Source organism: Chamaea fasciata, unplaced genomic scaffold (assembly GCF_029207755.1).
Source record: "Chamaea fasciata isolate MVZ Bird 193981 ecotype frontalis unplaced genomic scaffold, bChaFas1.0.hap1 SCAF_11, whole genome shotgun sequence".
Taxonomy (NCBI): domain Eukaryota; kingdom Metazoa; phylum Chordata; class Aves; order Passeriformes; family Sylviidae; genus Chamaea; species Chamaea fasciata.
This window is the reverse complement of record NW_027094096.1, coordinates 15,827,914-15,848,868: the sequence shown is the minus strand read 5'-3', so window position 1 is coordinate 15,848,868 and position 20,955 is coordinate 15,827,914. Positions and strand designations below refer to the sequence as shown.

At 47.8% G+C, this 20,955-nt stretch overlaps 1 protein-coding gene across 2 annotated transcripts in view; it reads right to left on the bottom strand.

Moving 5' to 3' along the window:
* P3H2 (prolyl 3-hydroxylase 2) overlaps positions 1-20,097 on the bottom strand; it is a 64,342-nt gene extending 44,245 nt beyond the window's left edge. For both annotated transcript variants that reach the window (XM_066193349.1, XM_066193350.1), the window contains exon 1: positions 19,329-20,097. In XM_066193349.1, coding sequence (XP_066049446.1) covers positions 19,329-19,778 — 450 coding nt within the window. In that variant the 5' untranslated portion in view covers positions 19,779-20,097. The remainder of the gene's footprint in view (positions 1-19,328) is intronic.
* Between the last annotated feature and the right edge of the window lie 858 nt (positions 20,098-20,955).

The following is a 20,955-nucleotide window of genomic DNA, read 5'->3' as shown; positions in this document are numbered from 1 at the left end:
AGCTCTGTTCTTTCCCAAGGGCCAAGATGAAGAAGCTGTGCACAACCAAGAATGAAAAAGCCCATGACTCTCTATATTTTCCAGGCTCTGCTCCAGGCTGGCTGCTTATAACTGAAGTTGTGAAAGAAGTACAACAGCTCTCTTCCCGGAAACAGTTTTGGTCACATGTCACAATATAGGCACCTTCCAGCATCTCCCCCACCTGCCTTCCTGAATCAGCACCACAGCAAATTCCCAGCCCAGCAACCTTTCCCATCTCTAAGTGCCTCAGGAGCTAGCACACAGCCCAAAACATGACAGAAAGTGTCCTGAGGCCCCAGGAATGAAACAGGAAGCCAATCATCTCTCCAAGAAGCCAACACCAATGTTTGCCTTTGGAACTTCCATTCCTGCATGGAAAAGACATGAAAATCCAGGTCATTCCCCTGCTCTTACCCTGAAGGATGAATGAAGTCCCTCAATTCTATTTTTAGCTGAAACCACAATGGGAGGTCTGCAAGGGTGGAAAAACCTGGGAAGTCTGAGATGCAACCTACATCATGCCTGGGTTGCATCTGTGTGACTCAGCTGTGAGGGGTAAGATCAACATCTGTGGTAACCAAGAGCCTCCCCCTCTCCTTGCAAAAAATGTGCAGTTGTGGCACAGCCAGACTCTGAGCAACCAGTGTATTTGGAGGTGAAATAAAAATACTTTCCTTATCTAGCAGATAACGGCAAGGCTTTCTCAGCAAGGAGTGTGAAATGTCAACTTCTCAGGGAAGCAGCTCTAGCACCACAGCTTTTATGGTAAAATGGTTTCCTGCATATCAGCCAGAGAGGGATCTGGGGGCAATGTCAGCATCCACTCAAAGACATGGCAAACCTCTGTCTTGGAAACATTAAGAAAAGACCAAGAATGTGTCTGTCTCTTGATCTCACCCATTCACAAGTGTGTACGCACCAAGAGTTGTTTCCCCCTCACAGCCCACTTGTGGGTTTGGTTAGGTCTAACTATAATTACAGGGTGGCCAAGAGTGGCTTTACTGATGAGCCTGACAGCATCTGGTATGGGAAGGACAAGAATTGCAAGTGTCAATTCACAACAACACGTTTAGAGCAAACATTCACAGCTTGCTAATGAAGAGATAATTCTTATCCTCCTGCCAACACACACAGCTCAGCCCCCCTTGAGATGTGGTGAACCTTCTTTCCTTCTGCAGTGACCTGCAATGAAAACGTGCAGACCAAACCCTCCCACCCGCACAGGAGTTTGACTAGCTGCACCACTGAAATTATTTGAAAAATTAAGAAAGGGATGGATTTCACATCACTGGAGGGGCTCACGCTCTCCAGAGTAGAGCAAAGAAGCCCTGTTGGTCCATTTCTTGCCACCCTTCTGGCATACATTGCTTTTTTTGTTTCTTTTTTTTTAACCTTTTCTACGGAAGGCAACTTACTGGGCTCTTTTAGTCTTCTAAACTGAATAATTCTAACAAGACACGGTGTGATCTGTGGCACATGATCACACTTCTAGCACCTTCCTATCTTTTCATCTTATCAAGGTGGTGAGTGCCTGATGTCCAGCAGATTCTGACCAGAGGCACAGCCAAGAGCAGGGAACTCTTGTTCCTGCTTTCACCTTGCTGAACATGGACACTCTCAGTAATTTATTTACCACATCACTGCAAGCACTGCAGGCCCTGTGAGATGAAAGAAGTCCAAAGTTTGCAGACCTGTTACTGGCTCTGAGCATCCAATCCTCTAGCACAGAGCAGAATCACACACTGGGTCTGTGCAGATTACACATGAAAAAATCATTAGTTAGAGGGGGAAAAAAATTAAGCTATAACCACCATGAAAGGGGAAAGCTGTTACATGGGCTTTTTGTGCTTATTCACTCAGTTAAGGTAAACTTCTTGCCTTGGACCTCCCACAGCACAGCCAGAAGTAAGAGCTTTTCTTTCTCAGGACAGAGAAGTCTCCTCATCTTCTTTTCTTGCTTCAACAACTTTGGACTGGATATGAGCAAGTAACATCAATCATTTCTGCCTGATTGCTACCTTGCTGCTTAAGGAACAAGTAACGTGATTAATGAAATTTTGAGGGAGAAAACAAAGGTTTTGCTAAACACAAAACATCAGCTAAGCACTGTGAACTTTTCTTAAATTCCCTAGAAATGAAGAGCAGCTGCCTGGCACTGATTCCCCCAGCAGCAGTAACTGCAGCATTTGGAACAGCTCTGGGTGCTTCTGAAAATAGACATGATCTTGTGCCAAAGAAAATAATCCCTTAATTTTATAGGTGTCTGAATATAAAAAAAGGCTGAAAATGAGAGTGTCTGGGGAGGCACATATAATGCATTGCCTGGTGTCTAAAAAGGTCTTTTCCTCTCTAAGCATCAGCAAGTGGAACTTGACTTGATTTAAACTGGTAACTTGTGGGGTTCAAATAAAAAACCTTTTCACCTGGTGTTCAGTTTGCCATCAATTTCAGTTGTTGGGGCTCAGGCCACCCTCCCACCCCCCTCCCCCCCAAAAAAAAAAAAAAAAGCAAAAATTAAAAACTTTCCCAAATTCTAGCAGTATTCCACAGCAAGGAAAAATCCTCAGCAGCTCCATGTAGTGGCTGCTGGCAGAGGTTTGCCTCAATTTTGTTAACAGGATATTTTAGCCTCTCTACATAGCAGTGACATACACTGTCATTGTCTCCTTGGGTGAAACCAGATGAGCTGAAAAATTGGCAAAAAAACCCAACATTTTTTTATTCCTGAGTAACTGATCTATGTTACAAGTAGCAGGAGGAGTTGGGCTAGAATTAACTTGGATGGGGCTCAGTAGTGAATGTGGGAAAGGGATATTTGTGCTGAGGAAGACTAGTACCATTCTGGGGAGGGCTGAAGTTCCTCTGCCAGCAATACTGCCCCTAAGAGAAGGAGCAATAGAGAAATCATCTGACTGCTCACACCACAGTGCCCTGCTAAACCAATGGTGAATCAGTGACTCGATGCACAAAGCTCTGGAACAAATTTTACAGAGAAAGTAAGGAAAAGTCTCACCAGAGCACGTCATGAAACTCTGGAGTTATTTAAAGCACAGAAAATACCAAGAATGGCCCATGAAGCGACAGCTGTTAGGAGCTGGTCTGTTATAAGCTACTCTAAAGAAAGCACTGAATATCCTAATTATGTTGAAAATTATACAGGTCCCCTTCCATATTTAGTACAGAGCGGCACAGAGATAGCCAGGGGACAGGACACATTCTGACTTCTTTAGCATGATGCCACCCAGATCCATATGCAGTCTTGGCCTTCTCCCCTGTTATTTAAACTACAATAAACTGTGCTCTGCATTCAAGGAAAAAGGGGGTGAGGGAATGAATCCAGACCTTTGTGGGGAAGGTTTCAGTGAAAAGGCTGGCTGCTTTTCTGTGGTTACTGAGGTAATGAAACTTCAACAGGGGCTTACACAATGTCAGAGTGGAAGAAATTCAAAGCATCTACGAGAAGGGTTTTAAGTTACTCAGATGCCTTACTGATAGGATTTCAGAGCCAGCTACTCTGTTTGGACACCAATGTGCAAGTGAACACATCTTTCCAAACCACACACAGCCAGGCTATTCATACTCCCAGTCTTGTCCCAGCCATTCACAGGCAGGCGTGTGAAGCAGCAGAGCAAATCAAATAAATGACTTCATTCCTCTGGGGATATGAGCAAATGAGAGCAAAGAAGCAAACAGTTACAAATTCAGGGTGCCATACTTTGGGCAAGTTTTCTTCTGTTGGGGAACTAGGAAAGATTCAAAGAATACCACTGTTACACTTGTTCCTAAAGCTCTGCACTCATGAGTGCACATGACTGTGTATGCACATAAGCTCCAACATCTCTCAAATTTATAAGCCCCCTTGCCCAGCTCTGGGGAAGATATCACACAGCAGTTTAACACACTAACACTTGTGCAATTGGATACAAAGATGTATGCTGGGGTAAAGCAGAGTTTGGGATACTGCATCCTTTGCCAGGGAAATGTATCCCCTTTGCTAAGGCAAAGGCCAAAAGCTCTCACTTTGTAGTAGGAAAGGTGTTTATGGACAGGCTAAGACAATCCCAATTGCTAACCTGGGACCCATCAAAACACCAGTCATTGTGAATTTTCTTCTGCAGCAATCCATGTGTTAGTAGTTCAGAAAAGAAACATGTCTATGCTTGCTCCTGCTGACCAATGTCCTGCTGTAAATATGAAATCTTCTACAATGAACTAGGAAAGAAAGTAATAACAAATATCAGACATGTTTCAGTGATGTGAAAACCCAATCTGACTACCCGAGAATAAAACACTACCTGAGAATAACCCTGGTTAAACCTCTCTGCGTACGCCTCTGGCCTGGAAGACGAGTCCCTCCTGATGAAGGATCAAATCCCCTGTGAGACAGTGCTGGCTCTTCCATACACCTGGCACACAGGCTTTAGGGAGGGAAAGCAAAGCCACATGGCCTTCAAAACCTTTGAAAATGACAAGCTGAGAGACATGAACAGCAGCTGTTTGCTTTGTGCAGGGTTGAGACCCTGTGAGGTATCACCATCAGCTCCCTCTTTCCCAGCCACAGTGAGCCTGCCTGGCTGCTTCAGCCCCAGCATGAACTCTTACTCCAGTTTTCTGCAGGAAAAAGTTCAAATCCAACTCTTTGGCAATCTCCTCCTTTCAAACTAAACCCGTCACTACTCGTCCTCCTCAAACCCTGGTACAGGCAAGTGCCCCTCAATACAACAGCATCCCCATGATCTCCTCCTCTAGTTTGGAACAGGAGTCTGCCAAACACATTTGATGCTGTGACTCCTTTCCCTTGATCCCTTCTCCATTTGTCTTCCCTGCCCCACTTTTCTTGCTTACACTTCTCTTTCGACTCTCCCATGGGTGGAAGACAAACTGAAATATGCTCCAGAGCTGAAATTTCAGTTCATCACATGAATTTGAAATCAAGCAGAGTATCAAGTTTCCAAAACAAATTTCAGTGGATGTTGAAATAATTCTTTTTCCAGCAATGATTTGTTTGCTTGTTTTTTTAAAGTAAAGCAATATGAAAAATAGATAAAGTCTTGCTGAAAAGGGAGAATCCCTCTCAGCATCTCTCATCAAGCAGTGCAGCTGAGACAGGATGAGCTGTCAGCCTTGCTCAGCCCCATGGCTGATGGGTCTGACGCTCCTTGCAGGAGCTCATGCTGATTGTAGGGGTCTTGCTGGTGAGGTTCACCAGTAAGAAAGAAAGAAATAGGCATGTGTGTAGAAAAGATTCACAGGGTAATTTATGGTGAGCTAGAGAAGGGGATTTATGGCATTGGGCAGTGGTGTGACAGGGATGGGATTTGGTTTAGGATATTAGGGCATTTAGGACACTTCACCCTTCATCCTCAGCCAGATGTGTCCTGTGAAATGAAAGCTGCTGCCCTTGGACAAAGCAGCTGGCTTTCCACATTTAGTCCAGGTCCCAACCAGAAAATGTTTGTAACTCAGGAACCACTCCAACGAAAACCCTTGAGTCACATTTCTTACAATGACCCTATCAGGCTTTGAAGGCCCAAAACAAGGAGAACCATTATTCTGCAGGCTGGCAATGATTTCAGACTCCCATTCATCTGAAATGCTCAATTTCTCCAGATCCCAGGGATATTATCAGGTTTTGTGGGCCCTTTAAACAGCAGCATCAGCAGCAGGAGCAGCTCAAGGAGAAACATCTGGAATAAACATACCGAAGGTACTGAGGTCAATGAGATCTCTGCAAAGGTAGTAAGGAACACCTGACTGCAAATGTCAGCTGTGTGGAACAGACACTGCTCTGCTGCCTGTGAAGGAGCTTTAACAAAGAGTTGGAAGCTGAGCTGCCCTGGAGCTGCATGGCTGACATCCATGTCTCCTCTTTCACATGCAGCACAGTTGTGACAGAGAATTGTCACAGCTGTATGGCTGCTCTCTCAGAGGGGACAGGCTCATGCCCTGCTAATAAGCCAGGCAGCACTACTGACTCTTGAGCAAACTGCTCCATAATTGGCCTTTTGCAGAACAGGACATCTTTAAATAATCTGCTACTGTTTATGTGTGCTATTCCCGCTGGAGCTCCCTCACAGAGCACGGACACCACGCAGCACAACATCTGACATTCCCCAAATATGTGATATCAGTCATGTCTTACAGCACTGAGTGCCTGCTGTGTAATTACTGCACATCAAACTCATTCCACAGATGGGCAAATCATGGCACGGAGTGCTGGGCTGGAGCAAACCCAGCCATTGCTGTCCTGCCTCACAGACTGTCCTGGTGTCTGGGTCACACACTCCAAAATAAAACACAGTTGGGACTATCAAGCAGTTACTGTGTCTAAACCTGAGGTCTGCCAGATCTCATCTGAGCACTGTGCAGAATGAAAACCAACAGGCTGGATTCAACACACACACTTCAATGCACAATGCAGCTGTGCTTTAGTAAGTCATCAGGCATCAACCTGAGTCATTAGAACAGATGTAAGTCCACAGCAAGTACAGGCACCACTTCAGCTCTTTTTCTTTCTGAATAAGCTGCGTCACACTCCCTCCCATTTATCCTAACAACCTGCACCTCAGTGCTTTCAGATTAAAGGACAGATACACCTATACCATTAGACGTTTTACACAGTTTTATTGCAAATATCAGCAGATCTCAAATCCAGACACCTGTAAGGACTCTGCTAAATCCATCACCAACTTACAGTGCAGTCCATCAGTCAGAGCAGTTGTCCTCAGCATGGACCAAGATCAAAGTGTGCAGCTCAGAAGGCTTCAAACCCTGCTATTTTCAGCAGCCTTTGGTACATATCTCTGTCTGAAATTCCCCAGCACTGACATCCTTCTGTTGTCACCCGTTACTGGTTGGACAAAGTCTGATTGCACTCAGCAGCACCCTGGCTCTGAAACAAGAGATAGTCGAGTGCTGCTTTTGGCTTACAATGCTAAGCAAAAGCAGATCTAGTTTTCTGTGTTCAGGACAGCAAAAGCACTAAGTGTAGATAAGAGCAGAGGGCCAAACTTGCTGGCACATAAATGGGAGAACGCATCACAGCCAAAATCCTACTGCAGGGATAGGCTCCAAAACGCCTGATGATCCTCCTGACACAGAGGAAACATTGTGAAAAGAAAAGCAGATTCTCCCTTCCTTGTCCTCCTACAATCTTTACCTTTCCTAGGACCCTAGGACTCAAGAGCAAACAGCAAACTTAAATACAGTTGAACTGTCAGCTGTCTGTGCTTAGCTCTCCTCCCTCAATAGCAATGAATAATTTACAAAGCTGTCGTTAAGTGGCTTAAATGAGATGGACAGTAAAGTGGTTCATATAATGCACTATTGACCCAGCTGTTCCACTGACCAACTGGCACCTAAAAGCACAGATAGCAACATTGGCATTCTGTTTCACTTGGTACAGTAAACCTGAGCACTTCCCAAACACAATCCTTTCTAGGCCTCAGTACATTCTTACCCCAATAAAATAATCCCCCACTCAGGGGCTAAGCACTGCTGGCTCTTATACCTGAGCACTCCCTCCCATCTCAGGTGTGCAGCACAGGCAAACACCAGGAGCGTTTTCCTGTTCATCTCCCCAGCTCCATGCACCTCTGGGCATGTGAGAAGAGCCAGTGACACACACCTAGAGCATGCAAGAGCTCAACTGGCAATCCTACTTAGCAGGACATTGTTATTCACCACAGGTTGGCTGCAATACCAAGGCAACCCCAAAGAGCAGCACGGAAGATCCCAAAGGACCTGAAACCATTTCTGAGCAGGGCTCCACCACTTAGGAGCTGAGCTGTTTTACATCCACTACATAAAACAGCAGCAAAGGGACAGGAATAAGCCTGAAAACATGCAATAAGCATGTTTGTAAACAATATTGTTTACAATAAGCCTGAACAATATTGTAAACAACATTGTTCAAACAATATTGAACAATATTGTAAACAATAAGCCTGAAACATGCAAATCGTCACTATCTAATACTTCTCAATAGCATCATGAAGGACACTATGGCTTCTACACTGTGCTTTTCAAGATAGCTGAGTGTACTGATTGCTGGCAACTCAGTGACAGCTTTAAGTGATGTAACTTTCAAAGAGAAAGTCTGGATGAATGGTTAGTCAGGTCTCTCTGCCTGGTTTGGTTTGATTCAAAAAGGATTAGGAGCAAAAAATGGTTTATTTAGGAGTCTGTCATCTAGCCAGATTTCACAGCAAGGATCCAAAAATATATTTGGAAAACAGAAGCACGGTGATTAAAGAAACAGTGATTTGGAGTTAAAAACACCACTGTGGGAAGCCCTGTGCTACGGTGCAAAAGTAATTTTCTAGGGACTGTTTTGTTGAACAACCCAAACAGTAATCAGGTTGGAATGAGTCTCCCAGGATGGGAAAATCTCTTTTGTTAAGCTCAGATCTGAGTTTGGCAACATTCACAGAATCGTAGCCTACTCCAAGTCCCAGAGCTTCAGCTATCACATGGAAGAGTCCAGCTGCCAAAACTGAAACTGTCCTGCACGTCCCAGGCCACTGGGGAGCTACGAGCCTTGTCCTCTACAGAGCAGTGCCTTGCAGAGCTGCCTCCTCTCAGTGCTCACCGCAGCCCCCCTGGCATCTAGGCCTGAACTATGCCCAGGCACTGGGAACAACCAGCCACTGATGTCCCATGCTGTGCTTTTGTTACACCCAACTCACTGAGGGTACAGAAATGACACCTAAATCCAGCTTTAAAGCACTGAGTGTGCATAGGATCTGCCCCTTTAGAGGGCAGTGAGTCTGGTCTAGGAATGCTCAGGTTACAGTGAGAAAGATTCAGCCAGTTTGGGTGGTGGAGAGCAAACTCCAGCAGCAGGAAGGGTGGCTGGGAGAGCACACAAAGACCATGGTGATGGCAGGACAGGGGTGCAACAGCTTCAGCTCCCCTATGCAGGCAAAAGTGCTGCATGAAGCCAGTCTGAGCCAGGCCTGAGCTGGAGGTCAGCTGGAGACCACAGCCCAGACATGGACATCACCTGGGGAAACAGCTCTGGGGGAGCCTGAGGATGTCCTTTGCATCTTCACAGCACACAGGACATGTCTGCAGTGAGCTACCAGTCTTGCAGTCCAGCCTAGGCTGCAAAGAAGGGAGATGCAGTTGACAGCTAAATGGACAAGCTGCTTCCTAAAGTGGCACATGCCTGTTTTATTTGCTATTTGCCTGCCCTGTGACAGGATCCAAGCTGAAACCAAGTGTTACTGAGCAGCACCCCCGTGAGCCAAGGTAGCTGGCTGGAGGAGTCTGTGACTGACCCTGGAGTAACAACTCCAGAGAAGCAGCAGAGCCACCTGGGTACCAGGGTGCAACACTTATGTTAAAGAAAATGGAGTAGAACTGCCAACCAAGGAACCACCATCTGCCAAAAGACATTAATATTTACAGCAAAGGGAACAGTGGTGACCAGCCTCCCCAGCAGCCCACAATGGGATCTGTAGTCAGAGCAGCACCCTGCAGTGCCTACACACAATGTGCTGAGTGCACCAGGGAAATTAAGAGCACAAGATGCAACAGCACCACTCACTCAGCAAACCCTGTCCCAATCCCAACCACCTGCTCTCAGCAGCACAGACCAGGACTCTGCATCACCATGCCATAAAAGCCTCTCCCACATCAACATGAGTTCCCTCTACAAAACCAGCCTTTCTTCACCCACCTCTGGAGCTCAGTGCATTGCACAATTCTTGGTTAACAGCCTGCAAACACATCCCCAGGATCAGTGCTGCCAACAGGTAAGAAAACTCCTGTCCATTCTCAGCCCCTGCAACAGAGAGACCAGCAGCTCCATAAATAGGAAGAATGGGGATAAGACAAAACATATTCCTCCCTTTCACTAAAATATTTTGCTTCATCCACAGATACTTTGGATAAGGCTGGCAGCCCTGGATGGGGAAGTGTTTTCCGGCAGCAGAACAGTGCAACATAGCACAGGCCAGTGCTCTTCCTTTCAGACTATTTCAATGCAACTTTGCAGTTTCTCATCTGCTTCCAAAGACACAGAGTAACTCAGGTCACAGATGCCCCAGAATATATATAAACCTTAGAACAGGCAGTGACTTGGCAAAAACCACGTTAAAAGCAGCTTTCTAAGCAAGGGAACCAACAAACTGTGCTTCAGTCCCTGGGCAGTCACAGCAACACCTTCGGCAAATATTTTGAAGGATATTTTCCAAGATCTTTCTCTCTGTACCCCACTGATCTTTCCTGAGAAGGAATATAGCTGGCTCCATCTTCAAAAGAAGTTGCACCCACAGCCCTGGCAATGCACATCTCCCCACTGCACCCTTGGGAGTCCAGCCCTGACCTCAGAGAGCTGTGGGTGTAGGTAGTGCCCTACTTGCAATACTTGGAGGCAGGATTTGCCCACCCGTTTTTTTCAGGCAGAAGGCTCTGTGGAAGTGCTCCCACTTCTAACTTTGACAGGACACAGCACAGTCTCAGGCTCATCTTTCTGCAGGGAAAACGGGATATGATGTGAGATCAATGCCACCACTGCAACTGCTTTGGAAAACCCATGGTGAAAATCAGCATGTTGGTGTCTAACAAGCATTTTTGTAGTTTTTCTGTTTTTTTTTTTTAATTCAGGTACACCAGGTACATTCCGATGGTGCAGGCAGTCAATTCCTGACAATGTCCCTTCACTTTCCTCTCCTTCACAAACTTTCTGCAACCTCCCAGATGTTCTCATGACCCTTAATAAAACCTTTAGTGCTGCAAAGACAGAATTTTCTCCTGCCCGTGGTCAACCCACATGTAAAACCTTCTGACTGCTCTGCACCGCTGGTGCTGGTGATGTTCTCCTGAGCCGCCTGTCTGGAAACTCTGCCTGACCTGAGAAACAGCATTAGGGCAGGGGGCAGGGGGCAATGGCCATTGCCACCAGGCCACCTCTCAGTGGCCAGCCTATCACCTCCATGCTACAAGGGGACACGTTCCCTGTCACGACAGCACAGTCAGTGTGCTGACCCACACCCTATCTACTTCCCATCCCAGCACGAGCATAGACTCAGCCTTTCATCAAATCCTGAAAGAACGTGTGTTTTTCTCCTCCTACTTTTTTTTTACAGTGAACAAGAAGCTACAAGTGAGTATTTGGCCTTTACAACTTATGGGCTGCAGCCAAACCCTGCCATATGTTCCAGCTAATACATGTGGGCTTTGCTTCTCATCCAAGAAAGAAAAAAAGGACATTTATGAGTTGGGATTCAGCAGGATCATGTGGGAAGGAAGGGGTGGGGAAGTGATGCTATTTTTGTTGCTATAATTATTTGGTGGCCAAATCCCTGACCCTTGACGTCAGCCCTGCAGGGTCTGTTTAACTGACCAGTTGTCATGGAAAGGACGACTGGATAGGAGGTACAGGCTGATGAGGAACAGCTCTTTGCTGCCTGAACCCACCCACAGGCAGACCCCCTGCCTTCATTAGTCATCACCAGCTCATAGCCAAGAAATAAAAACGTCAATACCTTATTGCTGATACATTCATTGGCTGGAAACAAAAGCATCCAGGGAAGTTCGTGTCCTCCTTGCTGCCACCCGTTACTGTTGGAACACAGAGGCCAAGTCCTGATCTCAGCTTCCCCAGTGCTAAGGCAGAGAGACTCCATGGCCCTCAGCTGGGTCACCCTGGGTTCACATTGATTTATCCAAACTCAGCCTGGCCTCAGTCCAGGCTACACACATGGAAATATGCCCTGTGCAGAGTACAGGGGTTCCTACTCCTTGGGAACAAACCCAATCACAATGACTAATTCAAACCACCTCCGAAGGAAAAAACGAAGATAAATAACCCCTCAATTCCTTGCTCCAGATGTCCAGCAGTGCTTTGAGCCCAGAATCCTGCTAGCAAGGCTCCAGCAGTGCTCAGGAGGTTGGCAGTAAATGGATCAGCTACTGACTGGATGGTTTCTCACCACTGCCATCCACGATGAAGTCACCAGTTGTACAAGGAAATGGGAATAATCCTTGCTGAAACCTCAGCCACAACTCAAGAGTACTGGGCAGAAGTTCGCTTAGCAGGGCTGAGTTGCATTGCTCATTCACATGCAGTTCATCATCAGCTGCCGTTTGTTATTCCTGTGGCCAAGGACAACAAAAGGGCCCTGCAGAAGCCAGAGCAGAGCTCTCAGACGTATGGATGAGATTTAACAGGCAGCACAAAAAGCCACTTAACAAATCCCAGCACACCAAGGCACACGGACAGGGCAGTTCAGCAGCAAGGCTCTGCCAAGGAGCAGCCAGCAGGGGAAGGTGCAATAACCACATGAAACTAAGGAGATGCAAAAACAGGGAAGGGGCAGGTTCCTGGATCCCATCCCGGCAGCACGAGTCTGGGCTCTCCTGCAGTACTGGTGCCCAGTTTTGCTCCACTTGGGATATTAACCTACACTGGAAGGCCTTTAGATCAAGGTCTCAAAAAATCCACTCAAACCATGTGAGTCACACCTGCTCATCCATCATCCAAGCCACATCACCAGAGATTGCCAAGAAGTAAGGAGGAATTCAGGATTATTTTGTTTCCTCCAAAAGACTGAGAAATATTGCAGGCTGGGACCCACTGCAAGTGTATTTTGAGGCCCTGACATGACTGCATAGCCATGAAGTGAGAAAGAAGAATTTGGCAAGACAAAAAGAGCAGCCCTGGCTATCAAATGGATGATACTAGGCTGTATGAAATAAGCTTAGTGGATCTAAGACCAGTTTGTGTTTACTGGTTGTGTCCTAATTTGCTGGGCAGTGCTGAAATGACGTGGCAAACTGCAAATACCTTAGTTTTGTTTTTGGACTTGCTCTACTAAAAAAAACCAAAACAAACAAACAAACAAACAAAACCAACAAAAACCAACCAAACAACAAAAAAACAAATCAAACAAAAAACGCCCCAAAAAACCCATTTGAGAAACAGGAGAAACCAGCAGAAAATCACTACAACCAGCTAGTCTAATTTTAGTACATCACAAGCCCATAGCCAAGTCCAAAAAGTCAAGACTGAGACTCCTGTGAAGACACTGAGACACCATCACGACAAAAGATGCATCTAGTCTGCACTTGCTGGCAGCAGAATTGAATCACTGGGTCACCTCTTTCCCTCTCTGACAATACTTTCAACTGTAAACATTTTAGAAGCATTTCATTTGAAATTGTCAGCAGGAACAGAAGCAGGGGCAGTAGGGTCAGTGTCCTGGGCTTAGAGCAGGACTAAATATCTCACTCTAAACCCAGGACAACAACCCAAGCATCAAGACTCAGAGTTTTCCATCCCCATAAACTGAGTTTATTTTTGTCCTAAATAATTTTAACTTTCTGAGCACTAACATTTACCCTCTGCTGAGGAGTAGGAATGCTTTCTCAGAAAATCTAAATAAAGAGACGTTCCAAGAGATTAATTCTGGGATCTGTTTATTTATCCAGTATCTGAGTAATACCAATTCTCAAGATTGAAGATAAATAAACACCACTAATAGTAAAAATCCAAATAATAATGATTATCTGACAGTTTTACTATAGGTCTTTGTCTGAGATGTCACATAAATCCTGCAAAAACAAGACCAACTGCACATGCAGACCGTGCAGGACAGGTGGTGCCTGTGATGAGAAATAGCTGCTCCCCCAAAGACTTTAAAGAGGTTTTACACATTATCCTGTGTCATTGCCCACAAGATGCTGCAAGTGAAACCACATTTCCCCAAAGGCTGTGCCTCACCCCAGGACAGGACCCCATTATCTGCTTAGGTCCACGCAGCACTCTGGCACGAAGGAAAACTGAGCAAACTGTTCATGGAAAACAGCAGTCCCTGAGTGAAACAAACCAAATTCCCTAAGCAACTACATTGCTGTGAATCCAGAATTACTCCACAATCCCTAGGTAGGTGATCACGTATCTGTCACAGAGACAAAAGTCTCTGGCCCTGTGAAACACAGAGGTGGGCAGCAGTGAGTGGTGGAAAGCATTTGGTGGAGGTGTCTCAGCAGCGATCCCAAGGGTTGGTACAGGCACTCAGACACCCGAATGTGGCTGTGGAGAGATCACAGAAGTACTGGCAGAGGACAGAACAATCAGGCTGGAGAGGTTAAAGGCCGAGGTTTACATACACAACTCTCCTCCCTTGGGTCTGGATTCTCATAAATGGGGAGTTTTCAAAGGCAGAACTGGAGTCAGGCAATAATCTGTATCACAAGCGTTTCTGAAGTTTGGGCTCCCACTTTTCTCTCTTGTTTCTCTCCTGTGGTCTTTTATCAAGTGATTATTGTGTCTGTTGCATTTCAGACATCTTGGTGGTGGGTGGGCAGGACAGCACAGTGTGACCCAAGGACACATTCTCAGCAGTGCCTCCAGAACTGCCCCATCTGCTGCAGTGTGGAAAACCCAGCACTGAAGATAAAAGTGGAAGTTCTTCCCAAACAAGACCTTTTCTTTAAAAAAAAAGAAACAGCTTTAAAGAACAAATAAACAGCCTCTCCTACAACACGGAAAACCTAAACATTATTGTTTTATGCTTGCAAGACATGAAGTCATGATGGTAAAGGAACTGAAAAACATCTCAGACACGGCAAGGGGGAACTCAGGCCAAAGACAGAGTAAATCAGATATAGTCAAACTCCTGCCCCTTTTGCTCCACCTACAATCTGGCATTACTAAGAGAGAAGCAATGTACAACATGCTGGGGACTTGTTTTATTTATTGTTTTAAACCCAAGCACAGACTAAAAGGCTTTTTTTCATCTAGATGGAAGGCTGGTGGTTACACACTACATATGTACAATTCCTGCCATGCTTCACTGATGTGCAACGGGGCATTGAGGCAAGTGGGGAGACAAGACCACTGCAACTCAGTATTTACAAAGTGGGAGGAAGTGCTCAGAAAAAGCACACCAATACCCTGGGAAAATTAAAACAGGCTACAGCCATCAACCCAGCAAGCAGGCAAGGGATTGCTGTGGCTGGGAACAGGATGAGACAAAGGAAAAAGACCTCAAGGGGAGGGTCAGTAAGGTAGAAGAGAAACAAGATTTGGTTTTGCAACTGACAGAGTGATCAACTTTTCCAGGCTACTTGTTGTTTCTGGACCAAGCTGACTTGCAGGAGTTAGACTGGGGACTGGAAGTAATGCTCTGTCACAGGGCTCATGGTAGACCATCCAGGGCAAGCTTCAACACAGCTCCTGAATCAGCAGCTTGCAGCAGCAAACGCAGTCACAGACTACATTGTGTACATTTCCTCCTCCACTCACTCTCAGAGCTAGAAAAACTCCAAAAACCAGGGTTAGGAACATCATGGCCTGCAGGCTATGGTTTTACAGAAACAAGATGACTAAAGCAGCAAAGCAAGGAGGACAGGACTAATAAAGTATTTCAGAGGGCAAAGAGATCCCACCACACCCACCTGCCAAGCCTAGAGGTTATTTCTTTGACAAAGACCAAGCAGCCAGCACAGAGCTGAGACTCACCAGCATTTGGCAAACTGTCCAGCCCATGGGACATGGCAGCAGAAACACACTGAAGAACCTTTTCACTGTGGGCTGGAGAGCCCACTACATGCACTGCATGTTTTCATCTCCTTCTCTGTTTCTACACCTTCTCAAATCCACCCCACCCTAACTGCCTCAACCAGATGTACCCACTATATTTCCAAATTACCTGAAAACACTAGATATCCTAGGAAAAGGAAGAGTCTTCCTAATTAAATACCTACTGAGAAGCTGCAAAGTCTTGCAAACACATTTGGACTAGGGCTGCTTGTTCGATGCAATCTGTCTACAGTCTGTGGAGTCTGCAGTGAACCTCAGGAGCCTGATCCCGAGCCTGAAGCTGACAGAAACCTTCAGCTGAATCCACAAGCTGTGCCATTCCTGCAGTGCACCACAGCCTCCCCTCATGCCAGAGTCACCAGAAACACTCAGATCACATCTGTGAAATAGGAAAGTGGTCTTCAGAAGACCCCTGTTTCTGTTTCAGAAAAGTATGGATAAATTAGGAAATAATTGATAGGATGACAGGGATGATGATATCGGAGGCTGATAGAACATGTTTTATAGAGGGATAGCACTGGTGTTTCACCTACACACATCAACACCTCTCTGCCCCTTGACAATACTCAATGTAGGAATATCTTGAGCATCTGCTCAGAAGCAGGAGCAATGCAGCCCAGTGCAGCTGCTGCTATCGTCCAGTTTTAAAAGTCCCAAAAAAGCAAAACAAAGGAGCAAAAAAGTCCAGAACTTATAAATCTAGCACCAGTTTTCCACCAATTCACTGCAGAGTCCCACTCACATCATCATGACTGAGCCAGGTTGTGCTGGTGCTTGCTCTGCACTGAGAGACCAGAGGCAGTGGGAAACCCCAACCTGCTCCCAAGGTACCAAAAGGCAGCAGGGAGCCCTGCCTGCTCCCAGGGCATCTGGGTGGCTTTGCTGTTCCCCAAACAGCAGAGGCACACACAGTTCTGGCCAACATTTGGCTGTGAATCTGTCCAGCAGGACTGAAAGCCTTTGCTTTTCCTACCCCACAGGAGTGTTGCAAGGATTAGTTCATGTATATTCAGCACCGTTTTTCAAAGCGCTGCACAAGAGCCAAACCCTTCAATTTTTTTTCATCTGTTCCTTGCTCTGTCACCCCCTCCTGACGGGATGTGTTTCTCCCCTCCTGAGAAACAAACAAGCACGAGGTCAGCAAGAGTGGGAGGTGGGAAGCGCATTCCAGGCTGCTCCTCTTCTCTCAAACCACAAATGCCACCAAACCCTGCCATCCTCCCAGTGCTCTGTACTAGTGCCCAGCATCCTGGCCTGGTCATGCACCCCAGGGAGGAGCTGGACAGGGTACACAGCAGGGCGTTGAACCTCATCTCATTTCCTCTCTGGTTTCAAGAAGCAAAACGCGAGGGTGAAGTGGCCATCCCCAGAGCTGTGCAGCCTGTCTGTGCACCCACAGCATGGCGGGGGGGCTCTGCACAAGCCCTGCTCTGCAGCTTCCCTTTTCAGACAAAATGCTGAGCAGATGCTGCAGCCAAAGTCAACCCAGAGGGTGAGGAGCTGATGCATCCCAACCCTCAGGGAACATGCCAAAGCCTTGGCACTCAGCCTTGGCATGAGGGGATGGTTCACATCCAAGTGTATGACATTAGACCTCGAGTTTGCTGCAAGTGCAGGCAAATCCCATGTGGGGTATTTTATCCTGTGCACAGACTTGTTGAGCCAGAGCAAAAGGGCAATCCTGGGAGCAGAGCTTCGGTACAGGCAGCAGCCAGGTGAGGATGTGGACAAATCACTGAACAGTGCTGTGAGGGACGAGGTTGGTCAGAGTGCTGCTTACAAAACTCAAGAGCATCGGAAAGGGTTAAAGAAAAAGGTATTAAAAACACAAACAAGTCTAGTCAAAGAGTACCTTCCCTTGGCTGCAATGCCCGACACCCAGACAGCCATGCAGGTAACAACAACATCCACTACTCCCATCTGAGAGCAGTGAAATATCAGTGTTAGCATGAGCATAAAATCCCCAGATGTTGCAAAAGCAAATTAAAATGAGTCACACATAAAATAAAATTTAAAAGGGCTGTTTTCAACAAATAGTTTTGAAAGGCTTAGAATGCCACTTTATATGAGGAAAATAACCTCAGTCTCAATAGAAGCATACATGCAAGAACAGCCCATACCCCAAAATTTTCTGGGGTTTTATATATCAATTTTCCTGAAGTGGGAGACAAAAACCCAATTACTTAATTTAGAGGGAAGTTTTTAAGTGAGTTTGACATCAGTAAGTCTGAAAAAGGCTTTGAAATCAGGTTAAGAAATCACTTCACTTTTTAACATGACAAATTTTGTGTCACTTCCTACAGATGCTGACATTACATAGAGTATCTTCTATCACATGGACCATCAGCTGCACTAGCATTGCACACAAGCCAAACAACAGTTCCAGTTCACCCCCAGGAATTCCTTCAGGAACTCTATGCATCACACAGCCACTAGTGTTTAAGCCAATGCAGTTCTAGTCCCTGACTTGTAAAACTGACATTATGGCAATGACAGAAAAGGAAGCATAGAAAAGCAATGTAGCTATGATTTTCCACTAGGTTTCAGAGTGCTGATGTTTGGCCTCCTTGATGTGTTGTTGTGTAAGCACTGCACCACAGGCACCAGCACTGCCTAGGAAAGATGTTTGCTTCTCCACTTGGAAATGGATTTCAGCAGAATCACCCTTCCTGTGCTCCACTATGCAGGTCTTCTCCTATTAAGTTGCCTATAGCAACTAAAAGGTTATGAATGTGCTCAAATAAAGCAGAAATCCACAGGGAGATGTTCCAGAAATGCTTTAAACATTCCACTTGGCATGAAACAAAATTCCCGGAGTTTCTGTCCTTACTAGTCATGAACAGGAAGACTTACTACAGGTGGCTGGCTTGACAGAGCACAAGTCTTGAATGAATAAGAAAAATACCATTAACTATAATGGTGTGGGTTGGGGGGGGGGCGGTGTTTGGGGGTTTTTTCCTCGGGTTTTTTGAGGTTTTTTTTCTGGAGGTTTTTTGGTGGGTTTTTTTGTGGTTCTTTTCTCTTTTCTTTTCTTTTCTTTTCTTTTCTTTTCTTTTCTTTTCTTTTCTTTTCTTTTCTTTTCGGCAAGGCGTTCAAAGAAAAACACCGTTTTTCTCAGGGAAGGCACCAGTCATAAGGCAGCAGTTGCTGAGATAAGAGGGTGATACTCAGGATGTCAGTGTCTGCTAAATACCGACTGCGCACTGCTACTTTGAAGAAATAATGCGAAGTATTTTACATCACATCAGGATAATGACCATCAGGTCCCTGGAACGCAGGTTATGTACCTTCCAGCCTCACAGTCCCAGCTCCTGAAACATGGAATCAGTTCAGCTTGTCTGAAAGGGAAACACCTCTGGCAGAGGGCGTTATGAGGTTACTGAGGGGTTTCTGGGGGATTTTCTCTGCAAACTGAAGGCAGACGATTTTCAGAATTATACTATGTTACACTGAAACAAAAACATCCTTTCCCCAAGCAAACAGAAAAACCACCCAAAACAAGACAGGAAAAGCGCAGGTGAACCAAAGCTGGAGAGAATGTACGTTGCCATCCAGGATTCTCTGTCTCGGGAACTGGCCATGACCACTGACCGATCACACCACTGAAAACGCTGTGGGGACCATACCTGGACGGCCTGGGAGATGGCAGAGGGGGCACACCTGGGATGCTCGGGAGCATGAAAGCGCGGGTAACCCTTTGGAGAGGGATGCTAGGAGGGCCGGGCCGGGCCGGGCCGGGCCGGGCGGTGCCTACCTGGATGTATGCGCGCTGCAGGTAGCTGTAGGGCACCCTGCGCTGGAAGTCTGCGCGCACCTCCTCGGCGGCGCGGTGCCGGGACACGGCCCCCAGGCGCGGCTCCTCGCAGCGCCGCACGCATTCTGCTCGCCGCAGCACCGAGCCCAAGAACGGCAGGTCCCCGCCGGGGCCCGGGCCCGGCGCCGCCAGCCGCACCTGCGCTCGGCACAGCCGGCGGCACCGCAGCCGCGCCGCCCGCAGCTCCCGCCGGCTGCGCAGCGCCCGCTCCAGGCACCGCGCCGCTCCCGCGAAGTCCCCGCCGTAGTACGCCTCCACCCCGCTGGCGTACAGCGCATCGAAGGGCTCCAGCGGGCCGCCCTCCGCCGCGCACCCTCCGCCCGCCGCCGGCAGCACCAGCAGCGGCAGCAGCAGCAGCAGGGCCCCCCCGGGCCGGCTCCCGGGTGCCATGCCCGCCGCACCGCCGGGACGGGACGCGCCGCGGGCAGCGCGGTCCGGGCGCGCTCGGGGCGATGGGGATCGGCGGCGGGATGCGGGAGGGTCCGGGGCTCCGCGCCCGGGAACTCGGTGCGGTGCTGTCCGTGCAAGCGGCTCCGTGCAGTGGATCCCGGCGCGGTGCCGTGCGGGGTCCGCGCCGTGCAGTCCGCCCGGCGGGCTCCGGGGATCCGCGCGATGGATCTCGGTATAATGGGACGCGGGGCTCCGTCAGTGGCGGCGGGGGTCGGTGCGGCGGGCCGGGGCGCCGCGGGCTCCGAGGGTCTGGCTGAGGTGGCGGCGGGGCCGAGGCTCCATGCACGCCCGGCCTGTGCCGCCTCCCGCGCCGCCGGCACCTCTTAAAGGGCCCCGCGCCGCCGGCCCGCCCCGCCCGCCCCGCCGGCCCGGCCCCGGCCCCCCCGCTGCCCGCCGGGGGTGCGCAGGGGGCGCGACAGTGGCCAGCGCTGCTCGGAGCATCCCCGCTCCCCCGCGGCCGCAGGGGCTTGTGAGTGACGTCGGGAAATGTAAATCGTCCCGGGGTGATGTCAGCGGCAGCAGCTTTTCCTCCCGCTTCTCTCCGTGCCGTGCCCCGCACCTCCTCCTGCCGCCCCGTATCCCGCGCTGGCGGCTTTATTCAAAGGATGCTCGGTTTTGTCTCCCTGCGAGGCTGCTGCTTGGAGGCGTTTTTCGCTGGGTTCTCCACCCCCTTGCCTTTCTTACCCGAGCACCCTCGTGCCTTCGGGAATTCTGCAAATAAATAATCTGGGATGGGCACAGTGAGTAGCTGGTGAAGCTTTTTCAGCTCCCGGCTGTGTGCTTGTCTCCATTCCTCCAAGATTTCTCTCTTCCAGTGCTGCAATGCCCTGCCCTGCCAATTTTTTTTTTTTTTTGCATGAATTTTAATGCTTTTTTGTGACGAGGTATTTGGCAATGCAGACTGGTGACACATGAAAAAAAAATCTTAGTTGGCATTTTAAATAGTCTCAGTGTTGAACACCTGTCACCAAGAAGTTTTTGATATTAACACAGTTAATTTGGCTGAAATCAGCTGTTCCTGAGTTAAGGGGAATGACCAAACCCTGGATTTGGCTTTACTGTAAGTTGTTCTGGGTTCTGCTACTCCAAAGTCTGTGCCTACAGCACTGTTCTCAGT